General features: G+C 42.5%; 1 protein-coding gene across 2 annotated transcripts in view; it reads left to right on the forward strand.

Moving 5' to 3' along the window:
* The window catches only part of kctd13 (potassium channel tetramerization domain containing 13), a 39147-nt gene extending 25731 nt beyond the window's left edge, over positions 1-13416 (forward strand). For both annotated transcript variants that reach the window (XM_021624316.3, XM_090192907.1), the window contains 2 exons: positions 2446-2641; positions 12033-13416. In XM_021624316.3, the coding sequence (XP_021479991.2) occupies positions 2446-2641; positions 12033-12269 (433 nt within the window). In that variant the 3' untranslated portion in view covers positions 12270-13416. The remainder of the gene's footprint in view (positions 1-2445; positions 2642-12032) is intronic.
* Positions 13417-17810: the final 4394 nt, after the last annotated feature.

Raw genomic sequence — 17810 nt, forward strand, 5'->3', positions numbered from 1 at the left:
CTGCATGGAGGAATGGGACAAAATACCAGCAACAGTGTGTGAAAACCTTGTGAAGACTTACAGAAAATGTTTGACCTCTGTCATTGCCAACAAAGGGTATATAACAAAGTATTGAGAAACTTTTGTTATTGACCAAATACTTATTTTCCACCATAATTTGCAAATAAATTCATTAAACATCCTACAATGTGATTAACAGATTTCCACCGGTCTAATGTCCGTTGCTCATGTTTCTTGACCCAAGCAAGTCTCTTCTTATTGGTGTCCTTTAGTAGTGGTTTCTTTGCAATATTTTGACCATGAATGCTTGATTCACGGAGTCTCCTCTGAACAGTTGATGTGTCTATTACTGTTACTCTGAAGCATTTATTTGGGCTACAATTTATGAGGCTGGTAACTCTAACTTATCCTGTTCAGCAGATGTTACTCTGGGACTTCCTTTCCTGTGGCGGTCGTTGTGAGAGCCATTTTTATCATAGCGCTTGATGTTTTTTGCGACTGCACTTGAAGAAACCTTCAAAGTTCTTGAAATGTTCCGGATTGACTGACCTTCATGTCTTAAAGTAACGGACTGTTGATTCTCCTTGCTTATTTGAGCTGTTCTTGCCATAATAGCCCTACTTGGTAAAAGACCAAGTCCATATCTTCTGTATGCCTCTCCAACATTGTCACAACACAACTGATTGGCTCAAATGCATTAAGAAGGAAAGAAATTCCACAAATGAACTTTAAACAAGGTACACCTGTTAATCGAAATGCATTCCAGGTGACTATCTCATGAAGATGGTTGAGAGAATGTTAAGTGTGCAAAGCTGTCATTAAGGCAAAGGGTTGAAGAATCTCATCTCAAATATATTTTTATTTGCTTAACACTTTTTTTTTTGGTTACTACATGATTCCATATGTTATTTCATAGTTTTGAAGTCTTCTATTATTGTACAATGTACAAAATAGCAAAAATAAAGAAACCCTTGAATGAGTAGGTGTCTAAACTTTTGGCTGGTACTTTATATATTTTCTTAATCATATTTTGGAGTGGCTAAGTTAATATAAGGGCAACACAAGTCTATTTTCCTTGCTTTAGCCCAGGCCTGATTTCTCATCGGAATGAACTCAGATAGCTCTGAATTGTTATCTCAACTAATACTGCTACAAAAGCATCCCAGGTACTGTTGATACCCAGGCGCAATGTTCCCTCCATTTTTCACACACTGAGCAAATTTCAGGTCTTGGGATTGGAAACTTGAATACTGAGCATTCTATTCAACTTCCGGCACACGTTTACTTTGAAGTTCAACTCCTACCCCCCTTTAAGTTGACGTAGATGGTGGCCAAGTAGGCTACTGTGGCTATTTGATCCTAATAGGCTTATCAGAGTGGCCTGACAAGGAAAAACAATGCAAATGCATCCCATAACATTTTCATAAGGAAATACTAGCTATATGAGACTTTAAAAAAACATTATGCAGGGCGTAATAGGGGACTGGAAATTGCGTTGTAGGCTATGTTGCAAGAAACTAATTTTACAAAATCAAAGTCATTTTATTAATACAATAGAGAATCAGACAATGTAGGCTACCTTCTGCGTATTGGCTTCTTTTTGCATATTCAAGCCCGTCTCAAAATACAAACTGTTTTTTTACGACAAAATCTAAGCTCTTACCTGACTCTCTTTTGAAAGATGGCAAGAAATGTTCATGTTTTGTGCTTTTATTGGACGTAATCACTCTCCCTTTGCTGACCGAAAAAATGCTATAACTGGGCAAATAACTTGCTAAATAGCAAAGAATATCAACAAATGTGCAAGTTGAGGGTTGCAAAATCTGCTCTTTGATCTCAAAAGCACATATTTGACAGCAGATGATTGAAAGACCGCCTACTACATCAAAATCACTGACTCAAGCTTGAGGTTTGTTGCATTGAAAGTTGCTGATACTGTGTTGATTTGATCACAATTCCCACATTAGAAGTAAACGATCTGTTTAAGGATCGTTGCCCCTTTAAGAGTTGCTCTGTTTAAGAGTTGCCCCTTTAGTTAAGTTCGATCTTGCACGGGCCAGCATTTGTTCTGCGCGGAAATCCTGAGAGAGTTGCGTGGCCGCGTGTTGCGCAGCTTAGAGGGAACATTGCCCAGGAGTTTAGGTATATCCAATAGGTAGTCATGTTGTAGCTGCTGTTGACTTTATAGGTGATTTCATGCCCAAAGTCTCTATTTTAGCAAGCACTGCCACAATTAAGCTAAGCAACAAAAAAGTTACATTAGTTACTCTTAGAAATGTAAAACCAAATATTTCACTTTGAGGTTTCAGTGTTTTATGTATGTCAGGCATTGTTGCCAAGGGGTGATGCATCTCAAGTCAGGATCTCATGCTCTCTGCATGTGTATGTTGACAATGGTGCTGTCTTAGGAATTGACCCAACTCCTTGCTTTTCCCTCTCCTTCAGTAACTCGGACGACAACCTGCTGAAAAACATTGAGCTGTTTGATAAACTGGGGCTGCGCTTCAACGGGCGTGTCCTGTTTGTCAAGGACGTGCTCGGGGACGAGATCTGCTGCTGGTCCTTCTACGGTGAGGGCCGCAAGATCGCTGAGGTGTGCTGCACATCCATTGTCTACGCAACTGAGAAGAAACAGACCAAGGTAAGCCCAATTAAACCAATTTCACTCTGAGCTTCCACAGCTTAAACACTAACATGGAGGCTAGCAACATCAGGGTTTAGGTAAATGCTAGGGTATACAGTGCCTTCAAGGTATTTACACCCCTTGACTTTTTCCACATTTTGCTGTTAAAGTGGGATTAAAATGGATTTAATTTACATTTTTGTGTAACGACGTAAAGTACTCTTGTTTCAAAGTTGAACAAAAATTCATACTTTACAAAAAAAAACGGTATCTTGACTAGATGAGTCAATACATGTTAGTCACCTTTGGAATACTCACCAGCTGTGAGTATTTCTGGATAAGTTTGAAGTGCTTTCCACTCCTGGATTTTATAACATTTGCCCATTTTATTATTCTTCAAAATTATTCAAGCTCTGGCAAGTTGGTTGTCGGTCATTGCTAGACAACCATTTTCAGGGTTTGCCTTGTATTTTCAAGCTATTTAAGTCATAACTGTAACTCAGCCACTCATTCACGGTCTTGGTAAGCAACTCCAGTTTAGATTCGACCTTGTGTTTTAGGTTATTGTCCTACTGAAAGGTGAATTAATTTCCCAGTGTCTGGTGAAAAGCAGACTAAATTGCTAAGCTCCATTCTGTTTATTTTTTTTTATCTCGAAAAACTCCCCACTCCTTAATGATTACAAGAATACCTGTTAGGGCTGGGCGAGATATAGGATTAATTAGAATGTATGTTTTTGCGCGATATTCCAAATGCCTGTAATCGTAAGAATAATTATTTATTTTCCCATTTTTATTAGCGTTCATGTCCGTGTTACGCCCCTGAAAACAGGGGAGAAATAATCACGAGCGTGATACGGTGTTGTATTCTCAATTCAACGTAGTGTAATCATTTCACAAAAGTAACACATTACAAAACAACAGAAAACCCATTATACAACTAACACAGCAAAATATCTTATTAACAACGTACATGTTCATTCACAATCGACATAAAATGGCAGCTACTCTCAGTACGATGCTATTCTTCACTTCAACCGAGCAGGGCTAATATTACTCTCTTCAAACTTAACTCTAACTTCCTCAAGACGTTACTAAGACACACCTTAAACACTCTTGACATGTTAGCGAGTTATAACATTTAAATGACTATTTTATCATCAATAAAGTACCTGAAAACAGGGGAGAAATAATCACGAGCGTGATACAGTGTTGTATTCTCAATTCAACGTTTAGTGAAATGAGAAAAGACCGCGATTTCCCCAGGAATATGGGTGGAGACCAGAGCAATCGATCTCCGGCTCATAGATTAAGAGCATTTCGTAGATCACAGATTAACACTTTTAGGCACCACAAAATAAAGTAATCAATATAACGTTTACACATTACTCTCAATTCTTACCCTTTGACAGATTTTAACGTTAACACAATTATATGAATGTTATTCATCTCTATCAACTAATACTGAATGCATCTTTTTAACCTTAGATGTTTTACGATCCTCACATACATAATTAGAATGTATGTTTTTGCGCGATATTCCAAATGCCTGTAATCGTAAGAATAATTATTTATTTTCCCATTTTTATTAGCGTTCATGTCCGCTCGTTCTCATGTCTTTTTGGTCTCGTATCCTTCACCCTTTCTGTGCTGTGTCCCCGAGGTTTAATAAGAACTGGAGACTGCGCCCAAGATGTCTGCCTTTTGTTTTCAAGGTAATCTATTCATGTTTGCGTACGCCGATAGATGGACCCTCTATATCCAGGTTGCATTTGGACCAACTTTTGTATTTATTTGGGATCCCCATTACCTTCATGGACTCCAAACATATTAAAACACTTACATATAAAACAAAAGATACAGCAGTACATCATATATATATATATATATATATATATATATATATATATATATATAAAAAAAAATTTTTTTTTTTTTTTTTTTTTCACCTTTATTTAACCAGGTAGGCTAGTTGAGAACAAGTTCTCATTTGCAACTGCGACCTGGCCAAGATAAAGCATAGCAGTGTGAACAGACAACACAGAGTTACACATGGAGTTAACAATTGACAAGTCAATAACACAGTAGAAAAAGAGTCTATATACATTGTGTGCAAAAGGCATGAGGAGGTAGGCAAATAATTACAATTTTGCAGATTAACACTGGAGTGATAAATGGTCAGATGGTCATGTACAGGTAGAGATATTGGTGTGCAAAAGAGCAGAAAAGTAAATAAATAAAAACAGTATGGGGATGAGGTAGGTAAATTGGGTGGGCTATTTACCGATGGACTATGTACAGCTGCAGCGATCGGTTAGCTGCTCAGATAGCAGATGTTTGAAGTTGGTGAGGGAGATAAGTCTCCAACTTCAGCGATTTTTGCAATTCGTTCCAGTCACAGGCAGCAGAGAACTGGAACGAAAGGCGACCAAATGAGGTGTTGGCTTTAGGGATGATCAGTGAGATACACCTGCTGGAGCGCGTGCTACGGGTGGGTGTTGCCATCGTGACCAGTGAACTGAGATAAGGCGGAGCTTTACCTAGCATGGACTTGTAGATGACCTGGAGCCAGTGGGTCTGGCGACGAATATGTAGCGAGGGCCAGCCGACTAGAGCATACAGGTCGCAGTGGTGGGTGGTATAAGGTGCTTTAGTAACAAAACGGATGGCACTGTGATAAACTGCATCCAGTTTTCTGAGTAGAGTGTTGGAAGCTATTTTGTAGATGACATCGCCGAAGTCGAGGATCGGTAGGATAGTCAGTTTTACAAGGGTAATTTTGGCGGCGTGAGTGAAGGAGGCTTTGTTGCGGAATAGAAAGCCGACTCTAGATTTGATTTTAGATTGGAGATGTTTGATATGAGTCTGGAAGGAGCGTTTACAGTCTAGCCAGACACCTAGGTACTTATAGATGTCCACATATTCTAGGTCGGAACCATCCAGGGTGGTGATGCTAGTCGGCGTGCGGGTGCAGGCAGCGAACGGTTGAAAAGCATGCATTTGGTTTTACTAGCGTTTAAGAGCAGTTGGAGGCCACGGAAGGAGTGTTGTATGGCATTGAAGCTCGTTTGGAGGTTAGATAGCACAGTGTCCAAGGACTGGCTGGAAGTATACAGAATGGTGTCGTCTGCGTAGAGGTGGATCAGGGAATCTCCCGCAGCAAGAGCAACATCATTGATATATACAGAGAAAAGAGTCGGCCCGAGAATTGAACCCTGTGGCAGCACCATAGACTGCCAGAGGACCGGACAGCATGCCCTCCGATTTGACACACTGAACTCTGTCTGCAAAGTAGTTGGTGAACCAGGCAAGGCAGTCATCAGAAAAACCGAGGCTACTGAGTCTGCCGATAAGTTGGCCGAGGTTGTAGTAGCCAGGAGGAAGGCATGGCCAGCCGTTGAGAAATGCTTGTTGAAGTTTTCGATAATCATGGATTTATCGGTGGTGAACGTGTTACCTAGCCTCAGTGCAGTGGGCAGCTGGGAGGAGGTGCTCTTGTTCTCCATGGACTTTACAGTGTCCCAGAACTTTTTGAAGTTAGAGCTACAGGATGCAAATTTCTGCCTGAAGAAGCTGGCCTTTGCTTTCCTGACTGACTGCGTGTATTGGTTCCTGACTTCCCTGAACAGTATTACACCACTACATATCTATAATGCGCACTAGCAACGTGAACAGCAACGACGTTATCATGTTATCCAAAGAATGGCAGACATTGGATGAACATAAAATGTTAATATCTGTGAGTGATGAAGAAAATCTGTTTCAGTGATAATTATTTGAATAATTCCATGTATTTTTTGTGCACAAAAGTGATGACTGAAGTCTCTTATTAGTCTGACTTCTATGTGGCTGTCTATGGAAATTGTCTTTCTGGGCCGGGCGTCAGTTACACTGCAGCACCGACGCAAAACTGCAGGAGCAATCTAAACTGTTTTAAACAAAATTATACTGAACAAAAATAGAAACAACAATTTCAAAGATTTTACTGAGTTACAGTTCTAATAAGGAAATGTGTCAATTGGTTAGCCCTAATCTATGGATTTCCCATTACTGGGATTACAGATATGCATCTGTTAGTCACAGATAATTTAAAGGTAGATGCGTGGATCAGAAAACCAGTCCGTATCTGGTGTGACCACCATTTGCCTCATGCAGCACAATCTCCTTCGCATAGAGTTGATCAGGCCTGTGGAATGTTGTCCCACTCCTCTTCAATGGCTGTGTGAAGGTGCTGGATATTGGCGGGAACTGGAACACCCTGTTTGAGAAGCTTTTTGTCCGTCTGGAAAATTTGGGGGATATTTTATTTCAGCTCATGAATCATAGGACCGACACTTTACATGTTGCGTTTATATTTTGTTCGGTGTGTTGTGTGCGTATATAAGGAAATTTGCAACTCATTCTCATTCTGCGAAATAAGGTAGGCTACGTGATTTCAACATCTGAACAAAGTGGACAGGCTAGCATGCTGTTCAAACAATTGGAGACGGACAGAATGGTGTACGCATAACAATTCAACTGTTATGCCCTGTTAGCTAGCTAATAGGTCCAAGTTCGCAAAACTTGAAATATAACGATTGCTATAAAGATTAGCTGGCTACTCACTAGCATGTGGGCTTGTGCTTATGGGAGTGTTTATTAGACTTGTGTTAATTTCCTGTAACGCCTGCTACAAGAAGTGAATGTGCATTATGCATGGTTCTGTTAAATTTGTAACAAAATGGGCATTTTCATAGATTTGAATGCCAGATCATTGATTATTTTGGTAAAATAATTACATTTATTAGTGGGTCTTATTTTATTTTACCAAGTAAGTTGACTGAACACATTCTCATATACAGCAACGACCTGGGGAATAGTTATAGGGTAGTGGAGGGGGTATGAATGAGCCAATTGGAAGCTTGGGATCATGAGGTGGCCATGATGGTATGAGGGCCAGATTTGGGAATTTTGCCAGGACACCAGGGTTAACACACCTACTCTTATGGTAAATGCCATGGGATCTCTAGTGACCACAAAGTCAGGTCACCCGTTTAACATTCAATCCGAAAGACTGCACCCTACACAGGGCAATGTCCCCATTCACTGGCATTAGGATATATATTTTTTGTCCAGAGGAAAGAGTACCTCCTCCTGGCCCTCCAACACCACTTCCAGCAGTGTCTGGTCTCCTGACCAGGACCAACCCTGCTTCAGAGGCAAGCCAGCAGTGGGATGCAGGGTGCTGCTGGCTTATATTTAGCCTAGGTATAATTTCACAAACCCTGAATTCATTAGATTATTGCTGACTGTTTGAAATGCAGTGTATTTGACAATTATTTGTTCAACAAAGCTTTACACAAAAACATGATCTAAATATACTATATATACAAAAGCAAGTGGACACCCCTTCTTAGTGGCTTTGGCTATTTCAGCCACAAATAAACTCAGCAAAAAAGACATGTCCCTTTTTCAGGACCCTGTCTTTCAAAGATAATTTGTAAAAATCCAAATAACTTCACAGATCTTCATTGTAAAGGATTTAAACACTGTTTCCCATATTTGTTCAATGAACCATGAACTATTAATGAACATGCACCTGTGGAACAGTCGTTAAGACACCAACAGCTTACAGACGGTAGGCAATTAAGGTCACAGTTATGAAAACTTAGTAGAAAGGCCTCTTCAGTGTCCTGACTCTGAAAAACACAAAAAGAAAGATGCCCAGGGTCCCTGCTCATCTGCGTGAACGTGCCTTAGGCATGCCACCAGCTAGGAGGCATGGGGACTGCAGATGTGGCCAGGGCAATAAATTGCAATGTCCGTACTGTGAGACGCCTAAGACAGAGCTACAGGGAGACAGGACGGACAGCTGATCGTCCTCGCAGTGGCAGACCACGTGTAACAGTACAGTCGAACATCACACGTGCGGTACAGATACAGGATGGCAACAACAACTGCCCGAGTTAGACCAGGAACGCACAGTCCCTCCATCAGTGCTGAGATGGCTGGACTGAGGGCTTGTAGGCCTGTTGTCTGGTGAGGACCTGCCTTACATCACCGGCAATAACGTCGCCTATGGGCACAAACCCACCGTTGCTGGACCAGACAGGACTGGCAAAAAGTGCTCTTCACTGACAAGTTGCGGTTTTGTGATGGTCGGATTCACATTTATCGTCGAAGGAATGAGCGTTGCACCGAGGCCTGTACTCTGGAGCGAGATGGTCCGTCATGGTCTGGAGCGGTGTGTCACAGCATCATCGGACTGAGCTTGTTGTCATTGCAGGCAATCGCAACGCTGTGCGTTACAGGGAAGACATCCTCCTCCCTCATATGGTACCCTTCCTGCAGGCTCATCCTGACATGACCCTCCCACATGCCACCAGCTATACTGCTACCGGAATGTCAGTGTTCTGCCATGGCCAGCAAGGAGCCCGGATCTCAAACCCATTGAGCACGTCTGGGACCTGTTGGATCGGAGGGTGAGGGCTAGGGCAATTCCCCCCAGAAATGTCCGGGAACTTGCAGGTGCCTTGGTGGAAGAGTGGGGTAAAATCTCACAGCAAGAACTGGCAAATCTGGTGCAGTCCATGAGGAGGAGATACATTGTGGTTCTTAATGCATTTGGTGGCCACACCAGATACTGACTGTTACTTTACTGACTGACACATTATTACTGTTACTGACTGACACATTATTCAATTTCTGTTATTCACCTGTCTGTGGAATCTTACTATGTTCATACAAATATTTACACATTACCGAGTTCCATACTGCCTCTGGAAGAAGCCGTCAGCACTGTTCGTCGGGAGCTTCATGAAATAGATTTCCATGGCCAAGCAGCCGCACACAAGCCTAAGAACACCATGCGCAATGCCAAGTGTCGGCTGGAGTGGTGTAAAGCTCGCGGCCATTGGACTCCGGAGCAGTGGAAACCTGTTCTTTGGAGTGATGACTCACGCTTCACCATCTGGAAGTCCGACGGACAAATCTGGGTTTGTCGGATGCCAGGAGAACGCTACCTGCCTGAATGCATAGTGCCAACTGTAATGTTTGGTGGAGGAGGAATAATGGTCTGGGGGTGTGTTTCATGGTTCATGCTAGGCCCCTTAGTTACAGTGATGGGAAATCTTAATGCAACAGCATACATTCTAGATGATTCTGTGCTTCCAACTTTGTGACAACAGTTTGGGGAAAGCCCTTTACTGTTTCAGCATCACAATGCCCCGTGCACAAAGCGAGCTCCATACAGAAATGGTTTGTCGATCATTTTGAAAGCACTTTCCTGGCCTGCACAGAGCTTGGACTTCAACCCCATCGAACACGTATGGGATGAATTGGAACGCTGACTGCGAGCCAGGCCAAATTGCCCAACATCCGTGCCTGACCTCACTAATGCTCTTGTGACTGAATGGAAGCAAGTCCCCGCAGCAATGTTCCAACATCTAGTGGAAAGCCTTCCCAGAAGAATGGAGGTTGTTATAGAAGCGAAGGGGGGACCAACTCCATATTAATGCCCATGATTTTGGAATGAATGTTCGACAAGCAGGTGACCAAAATTATGTGGACATGTAGTGTATATCGTGAATCAGCCATAAGTTCGAAAAAATGTAGGTATGATTTGTATGCCATTTCGCCCAGCCCTAATACTCATAACATGAAGTAGCCAGCACTGTGCATGAAAATATGGAGAGTGGTAGTCTGTAATGTGTTGTATTGGATTTACCCCAAACGTAACACTTTGTATTCAGGACACAAAGTAAAGTGCTTTACCAATTGTTTTGATGTATCACTTTAGTGCCTGTTTTGGAATATTTTTATTCTGTCAGTTAGGTTAGTATTGTGGAGTAACTCCAATGTTGTTGATTCATCCTCAGTTTTCTCCGATCACAGCCAATAAACTCAAACTGTTTTCAAGTCATCTTTGGATTTTTGGCCAAATCCCTGAGCGGTTTCCTTCCTCTCCGGCAACTGATTTTAGGAAGGACGCCTGTATCTTTGTAGTGACTGGGTGTATTGATACAACATCCAAAGTGTGATTTAACTTCACCATGTTGAAAGGGATATTCAATGTTCCCCCCCCCCCCCCCCATCTACCAATAGGTGCCCTTCTTTGCAAGGCATTGGAAAACCTCCCTGGTCTTTGTGGTTGAATCTGTTTGAAAGTCAGTGCTCGACTCGGACTTTACAGTTAATTGGAATGTGTGGGGTAGTCATTCAAAAATCATGTTAAACACTTATTGCACACAATGAGTCCATGCAACTTATGTGACTTGTTAAGCACATTTTTACTTCTGAACGTATTTAGGCTTGCCATAACAAAGGGGTTGAACACTTGACTCAAGGCATTTACGCTTTTTTTTTATTTTTATTAATTCTTCAAAATTTCCAACAAACAGTTCCACTTGACATTATGGAGCATTGTATGAATGCCAGTGACCAAAACATCTCAATTTAATTATGTTTAAAATGTAAAGTGGTGTGAACACTTTTTTTCAATACTTAATTGGTACAGTGCCTTCGGAAAGTATTCAGACCCCTTGAATTTTATTCCACTTTAGTTATGTTACTGCCTTATTCCAAAATGGAACTACACACTACCCCATAATGACAAAGCAAAAACAAGTTAAGAAAATTTTACAAATGTAAACTGATACCTTATTTACATAAGTATTCAGACCCTTTGCTATGAGATTTGAAATTGAGGGTTTACCCTTGGTGTTTCTATAACTTGATTGGAGTCCACTTGTGGTAAAATCAATTGATATGATATGGTTTGGAAAGGCACACACCTGTCTATTTAAGGTCCCATAGTTGACAGTGCATGTCAGAGCAAAAACCAAGCCATGAGTTTGGCGGAACTGTCCGTAGAGCTCCAAGACAGCAATGTGTCGAGGCACAGATTTGGGGAAGGGTATCATAACATTTCTGCAGCATTGAAGGTCCCCAAGAACATTCTTAATTGGAAGAAGTTTGGAACCACCAAGACTCTTCCTAGAGTTGGCTAGGCCAAACTGAGCAATCCACTCCGCAGTAAAAGGCATAAGGCCGCTTGGAAAGACTCTGACCATGAGAAACAAGATTCTCTGGAAACCAAGATTGAACGCTTTGGCCTGAATGCCAAGCGTCACGTCTGGAGGAAACCTGGCACAAAGTACTGAGTAAAGGGTCTGAATACTTATTTAAATGTTTTTTTTTTTTTTTTTAATTGGCAAAAGTTTCTAAACCTGTTTTTGCTTTCATTGTGGTGTGTTGTGTGTAGATTGTTTTTTTTAACCTCAATTTAATCATTTTAGAATAAGGCTAATGTAACATTGTTGGAAAAAGTCAAGGGATTCTGAGTACTTTCCGAAGGCACTTTAATATAGAATTCTCTAATTCTCTACCCATTCTTTGCCTCCCTGTGTCCTGCTCTTCCTTCTCCCTGTAAGGTGGAGTTTCCTGAGGCCCGCATCTTTGAGGAGACCCTCAACATCCTCATCTATGAGAATGGTCGTGGTTCTGGCCCGGGAGGCGTGGCCCTTTTGGAGTCATCATCGCCTGGGGCCAGCCAATCAGAGGAGGAGGGGGCCAGCGCAGGGGACCGAAGGGTGAGGAGGATCCACGTGAGGAGGCACATCATGCACGACGAGAGAGGTCACGGCCAACAGACTGTGTATAAGGACTGAGAAAAAAGAGTGAACTGTGGGGATAAAGAGAGGGAGTTAGCGGCAGGGTAAAGATACAGGTTGTTTGGCGGCGGGGTGTTTGCATGGAGAGGTTAGGGCGGATGTTTAGTAGGGGGCGTGGGACAGGTTCTTATATAAGGAAGCAGATGTGGGACTTCAAGATGCTTATTATCAAGGACTGAGATATTATTTTTTGGTGCCCGATTGGGAAAACAACCCCTAACCCAAAAGGTGGGACTAATACACTAATGAATGTGCACAATTATGGGAGAAAGGTAGCGAGAATTGGAACACAGCATTGGTCTGCAAATACCTAGGGGCTAGATTGGGCTATCTCCCGACCAGGTTTGGGTGGTGGTAATGTGACTGGAAGATGGAGGGGTTCACTGGTTCAACTAAGGTACTTTAACTGCACTAAAAGGGAACCGGGATGGTGGAGTGAGGTGGTGGTAGTAGGTTAGAGACAACGAGACTGCTGAGCATTGCTGGATGTTTATTCCTTTTGAATTGATTACTGTTGTATGTATTTGTCTCTATTTATTATTATTTGGTTAATTTGTCCTTTTATATAACTTTAAATACATTATTTATTATTTATTCTGTATAGATGTTGGTGGGAATTGTATGTGTTGAGGGTGCTGATCTGATTTGATATTTTGACCAGTTTATGCACTGATCACTTTCCTAACCGACACTTGATGCCATGGTCATGTTTAACTGCCATGTGAGTTCATGTGTACACATTGACTTGCTAAATCATGTTTTAATATTTTTTTGTCCATGATGCTACCGTGCCTAATTGAAACAGGATTTCATGTTGTCTGATGGTGAAATCAGGCTTTATTTGGCTCTCTAAAAATCATGTTTAAGTCTTTGTATTCAATTTGGTACATATTGCTTCCTCGCACTAAAGTCTGATCACAAAAAAAATAAAAAATAACAGGTGAAATGAAGGAAGTGATCCGAACCTGGGAAGTGTTTTATGTCCCATGGGTTATTGGACACTTGTTAACCCATAGAAGCATGTAATCTGGCAGGTAAATCTCACATCCTAATTCCCGTCAAATGTTCTTTGTGATATTGTAACTATCTGGGGTTTTGGATATTTTATGGACCATCAACATTCTCAATAAAAATCTAAACCCTGCATCTTGGTGTTTTGTGTGTTGGATCGAGTGGAAAATCCCACTCTTCCTGTCCTCTTAATCTTCTCGAATGGACAGATGAATGAATATGCATTCACCTTTCCATTAATGCAGGGGAATGACGAGAAGGCTGCGTTGTATTATTGAGATCCAGGCTGTATCACAACCAGCTGTGATTGGGAGTTCCGTAGGGCGGCGCACACTTGGCCCATCGTCCGGGTTAGACTGGTGTAGGTCGTCATTGTAAATAAGAATTTATTCTTAACTGACTTGCATAGTTAAATAAAGGTTACATTTAAAAAATATGCCCCTCTAGGTAACTCGTAGAGCCAAACATACGGTTTACAATAGATTACACAGCCAGAAAAGTCAAAATTGGCTAGCTTTTTGTCTTAATTTAAGGTTAGGCATAAGGTTAGCAGTGTGTAAATTTCAGGTCCGTGCTTGACTTGGACTGAAATAGTTTCAGGTACTTATTTTGGATGACGGTACTGTTTACATTTAGGTGAAGGAGCTCCACAATACGTTTGCTGAGATTCTATAATAGGAACAGAAGCTCAAGCAGTAGAAATGTTATGGTTCCGGTACTTTGCTCCTATGAGCTCCTGCCTAAATCATGCACTGGGTTAAGTTTAAAATAAAATTAAGAAGAAATTGTAGAGGCTGTTAACTAGTGGCTGTTATTATGGCCATTATTGTGGCTGTTAACTAGTGACGAAACTAACATAGCAGGCGTAAAAGAAAGACTTCCAACTTCAGTGCGTTCAAGACAACTTGAGAAAAATATTTTGAATGTTCATCCATCTCGGAATTCCAGAGCTCCAACCTGGAGATTACTGACGTCATGATTTGCCCTTTTTTTTGCCCTTTTTTTTTTTTTTTTGTTCTGTAAGCTTGATTGTAGCCACACTAGCCTCTAAGTCTCGTATCATTATCTCATTATATTAAGATTTCATTTCTATAGCTTTAAATTTTGAAAATTCTTATTAACAATTCTGCTTATCCGTTCAGTTAGATTTTTGTAATATGATTGTGTTCTTTGTCTCTTAGCTAGCTGAACTCAGCAAAAAAATAAACATCCTCACGGTCAACTGCGCTTATTTTCAGCAAACTTAACATTTGTATGAACATAAGATTCAACAACTGAGACATAAACTGAACAAGTTCCACAGACATGTAACTAACAGAAATTTAATAATGTGTCCCTGAACAGGGGGGGGTCAAAAGAAAGTCAGTATCTGGTGTGGCCACCAGCAGTGCATCTCCTCCTCATGGACTGCACCAGATTTGACAGTTCCTGCTGTGAGATGTTACCCCACTCTTCCACCAGGCACCTGCAAGTTCCCAGACATTTCTGGGAGGAATGTCCCTAGCCCTCACCCTCTGATCCAACCGGTCCAAGACGTGCTCAATGGGATTGAGATCCGGGCTCTTCGCTGGCCATGGCAGAACACTGACATTCCTGTCTTGCAGTAAATCACGCACAGAATGAGCAGTATGGCTGGTGGCATTGTAATGCTCTAGGGTCATGTCAGGATGAGCCTGCAGGAAGGGTACCACACGAGGGAGGAGGATATCTTCCCTGTAACGCACAGCGTTGAGATTGAGCTTGTTGTCATTGCAGGCAGTCCGATGATGCTGTGACACACCGCCCCAGACCATGACAGACCATCCACCTCCAAATCGATCCCGCTCCAGAGTACAGGCCTCGGTGTAACGCTCATTCCTTTGACGATAAACGCGAATCCGACCATCACCCCTGGTGAGACAAAACTGCAACTCGTCAGTGAAGAGCACTTTTTGCCAGTCCTGTCTGGTCCAGCGACGGTGGGTTTGTGCCCATAGGCAACGTTATTGCCGGTGATGTCTGGTGAGGACCTGCTACAACAGGCCTACCAGCCCTCAGTCCAGCCTCTCAGCCTATTGCGGACAGTCTGAGCACTGATGGAGGGATTGTGCGTTCTTATTGTTGCCATCCTGTACCTGTCCCGCATGTGCGATGTTCGGATGTACCGATCCTGTGTAGGTGTTACACGTGGTCTGCCACTGCGAGGATGATTAGCTGTCCGTCCTGTCTCCCTGTAGTGCTGTCTTAGGCGTCTCACAGTACGGACACTGCAATTTATTGTCCTGGCCACGTCTGCAGTCCTCATGCGTCCTTGCAGCATGCCTAAGGCACGTTCACGCCGATGAGCAGGGACCCTGGGCATCTTTCTTTTCGTGTTTTTCAGAGTCAGGACACTGAAGAGGCCTTTCTACTAAGTTTTCATGACTGTGACCTTAATTGCCTACCGTCTGTAAGCTGTTAGTGTTTTAACGACCGTTCCACAGGTGCATGTTCATTAATTGTTTGTGGCTCACACAAATCAAGGAACCCACCAGGTACAACCCTAAATCTGTAAAGAAGGGCACCCTCATAGACGTTATCCGGACCAACTGGCCCTCCAAATACACCTCCGCTGTCTTCAATCAGGATCTCAGCGATCACTGCCTCATTGCCTGAATCCGCTACGGGTCCGCAGTCAAACGACCACCCCTCATCACTGTCAAACGCTCCCTAAAACACTTCTGCGAGCAGGCCTTTCTAATCGACCTGGCCCGGGTATCCTGGAAGGTTATTGACCTCATCCCGTCAGTTGAGGATGTCTGGTCTTTAAAAGTAACTTCCTCACCATCTTAGACAAGCATGCTCCGTTCAAAGAACTAAGAACAGATATAGCCCTTGGTTCACTCCAGACCTGACTGCCCTCGACCAGCACAAAAACATCCTGTGGCGGACTGCAATAGCATCGAATAGTCCCCGCGATATGCAACTGTTCAGGGAAGTCAGGAACCAATACACGCAGTCAGTCAGGAAAGCAAAGGCCAGCTTTTTCAAGCAGAAATTTGCATCCTGTAGCTCTAACTCAAAAAAAGTTCAGGGACACTGTAAAGTCCATGGAGAACAAGAGCACCTCCTCCCAGCTGCCCACTGCACTGAGGCTAGGTAACACGGTCACCACCGATAAATCCATGATAATCGAAAACTTCAACAAGCATTTCTCAACGGCTGGCCATGCCTTCCTCCTGGCTACTCCAACCTCGGCCAACAGTTCCGCCACCCCCGCAGCTACTCGCCCAAGCCTCCTCAGCTTCTCCTTTACCCAAATCAGGATAGCAGATGTTCTGAAAGAGCTGCAAAACCTGGACCCGTACAAATCAGCTAGGCTTGACAATCTGGACCCTCTATTTCTGAAACTATCTGCCGCCATTGTCGCAACCCCTATTACCAGCATGTTCAACCTCTCTTTCATATCGTCTGAGATCCCCAAGGATTGGAAAGCTGCTGCAGTCATCCCCCTCTTCAAAGGGGGAGACACCCTGGACCCAAACTGTTAGACCTACAGTGCCTTGCGAAAGTATTCGGCCCCCTTGAACTTTGCGACCTTTTGCCACATTTCAGGCTTCAAACATAAAGATATAAAACTATTTTTTTGTGAAGAATCAACAACAAGTGGGACACAATCATGAAGTGGAACGACATTTATTGGATATTTCAAACATTTTTAACAAATCAAAAACTGAAAAATTGGGCGTGCAAAATTATTCAGCCCCTTTCCTTTCAGTGCAGCAAACTCTCTCCAGAAGTTCAGTGAGGATCTCTGAATGATCCAATGTTGACCTAAATGACTAATGGTGATAAATACAATCCACCTGTGTGTAATCAAGTCTCCGTATAAATGCACCTGCACTGTGATAGTCTCAGAGGTCCGTTAAAAGCGCAGAGAGCATCATGAAGAACAAGGAACACACCAGGCAGGTCCGAGATACTATTGTGAAGAAGTTTAAAGCCGGATTTGGATACAAAAAAAAGATTTCCCAAGCTTTAAACATCCCAAGGAGCACTGTGCAAGCGATAATATTGAAATGGAAGGAGTATCAGACCACTGCAAATCTACCAAGACCTGGCCGTCCCTCTAAACTTTCAGCTCATACAAGGAGAAGACTGATCAGAGATGCAGCCAAGAGGCCCATGATCACTCTGGATGAACTGCAGAGATCTACAGCTGAGGTGGGAGACTCTGTCCATAGGACAACAATCAGTCGTATATTGCACAAATCTGTCCTTTATGGAAGAGTGGCAAGAAGAAAGCCATTTCTTAAAGATATCCATAAAAAGTTTTGTTTAAAGTTTGCCACAAGCCACCTGGGAGACACACCAAACATGTGGAAGAAGGTGCTCTGGTCAGATGAAACCAAAATTGAACTTTTTGGCAACAATGCAAAACGTTATGTTTGGCGTAAAAGCAACACCCTGAACACACCATCCCCACTGTCAAACATGGTGGTGGCAGCATCATGGTTTGGGCCTGCTTTTCTTCAGCAGGGACAGGGAAGATGGTTAAAATTGATGGGA

Source organism: Oncorhynchus mykiss, chromosome 12 (assembly GCF_057628025.1).
Source record: "Oncorhynchus mykiss isolate SJ-2025 chromosome 12, ASM5762802v1, whole genome shotgun sequence".
In the NCBI taxonomy this organism is placed as follows: domain Eukaryota; kingdom Metazoa; phylum Chordata; class Actinopteri; order Salmoniformes; family Salmonidae; genus Oncorhynchus; species Oncorhynchus mykiss.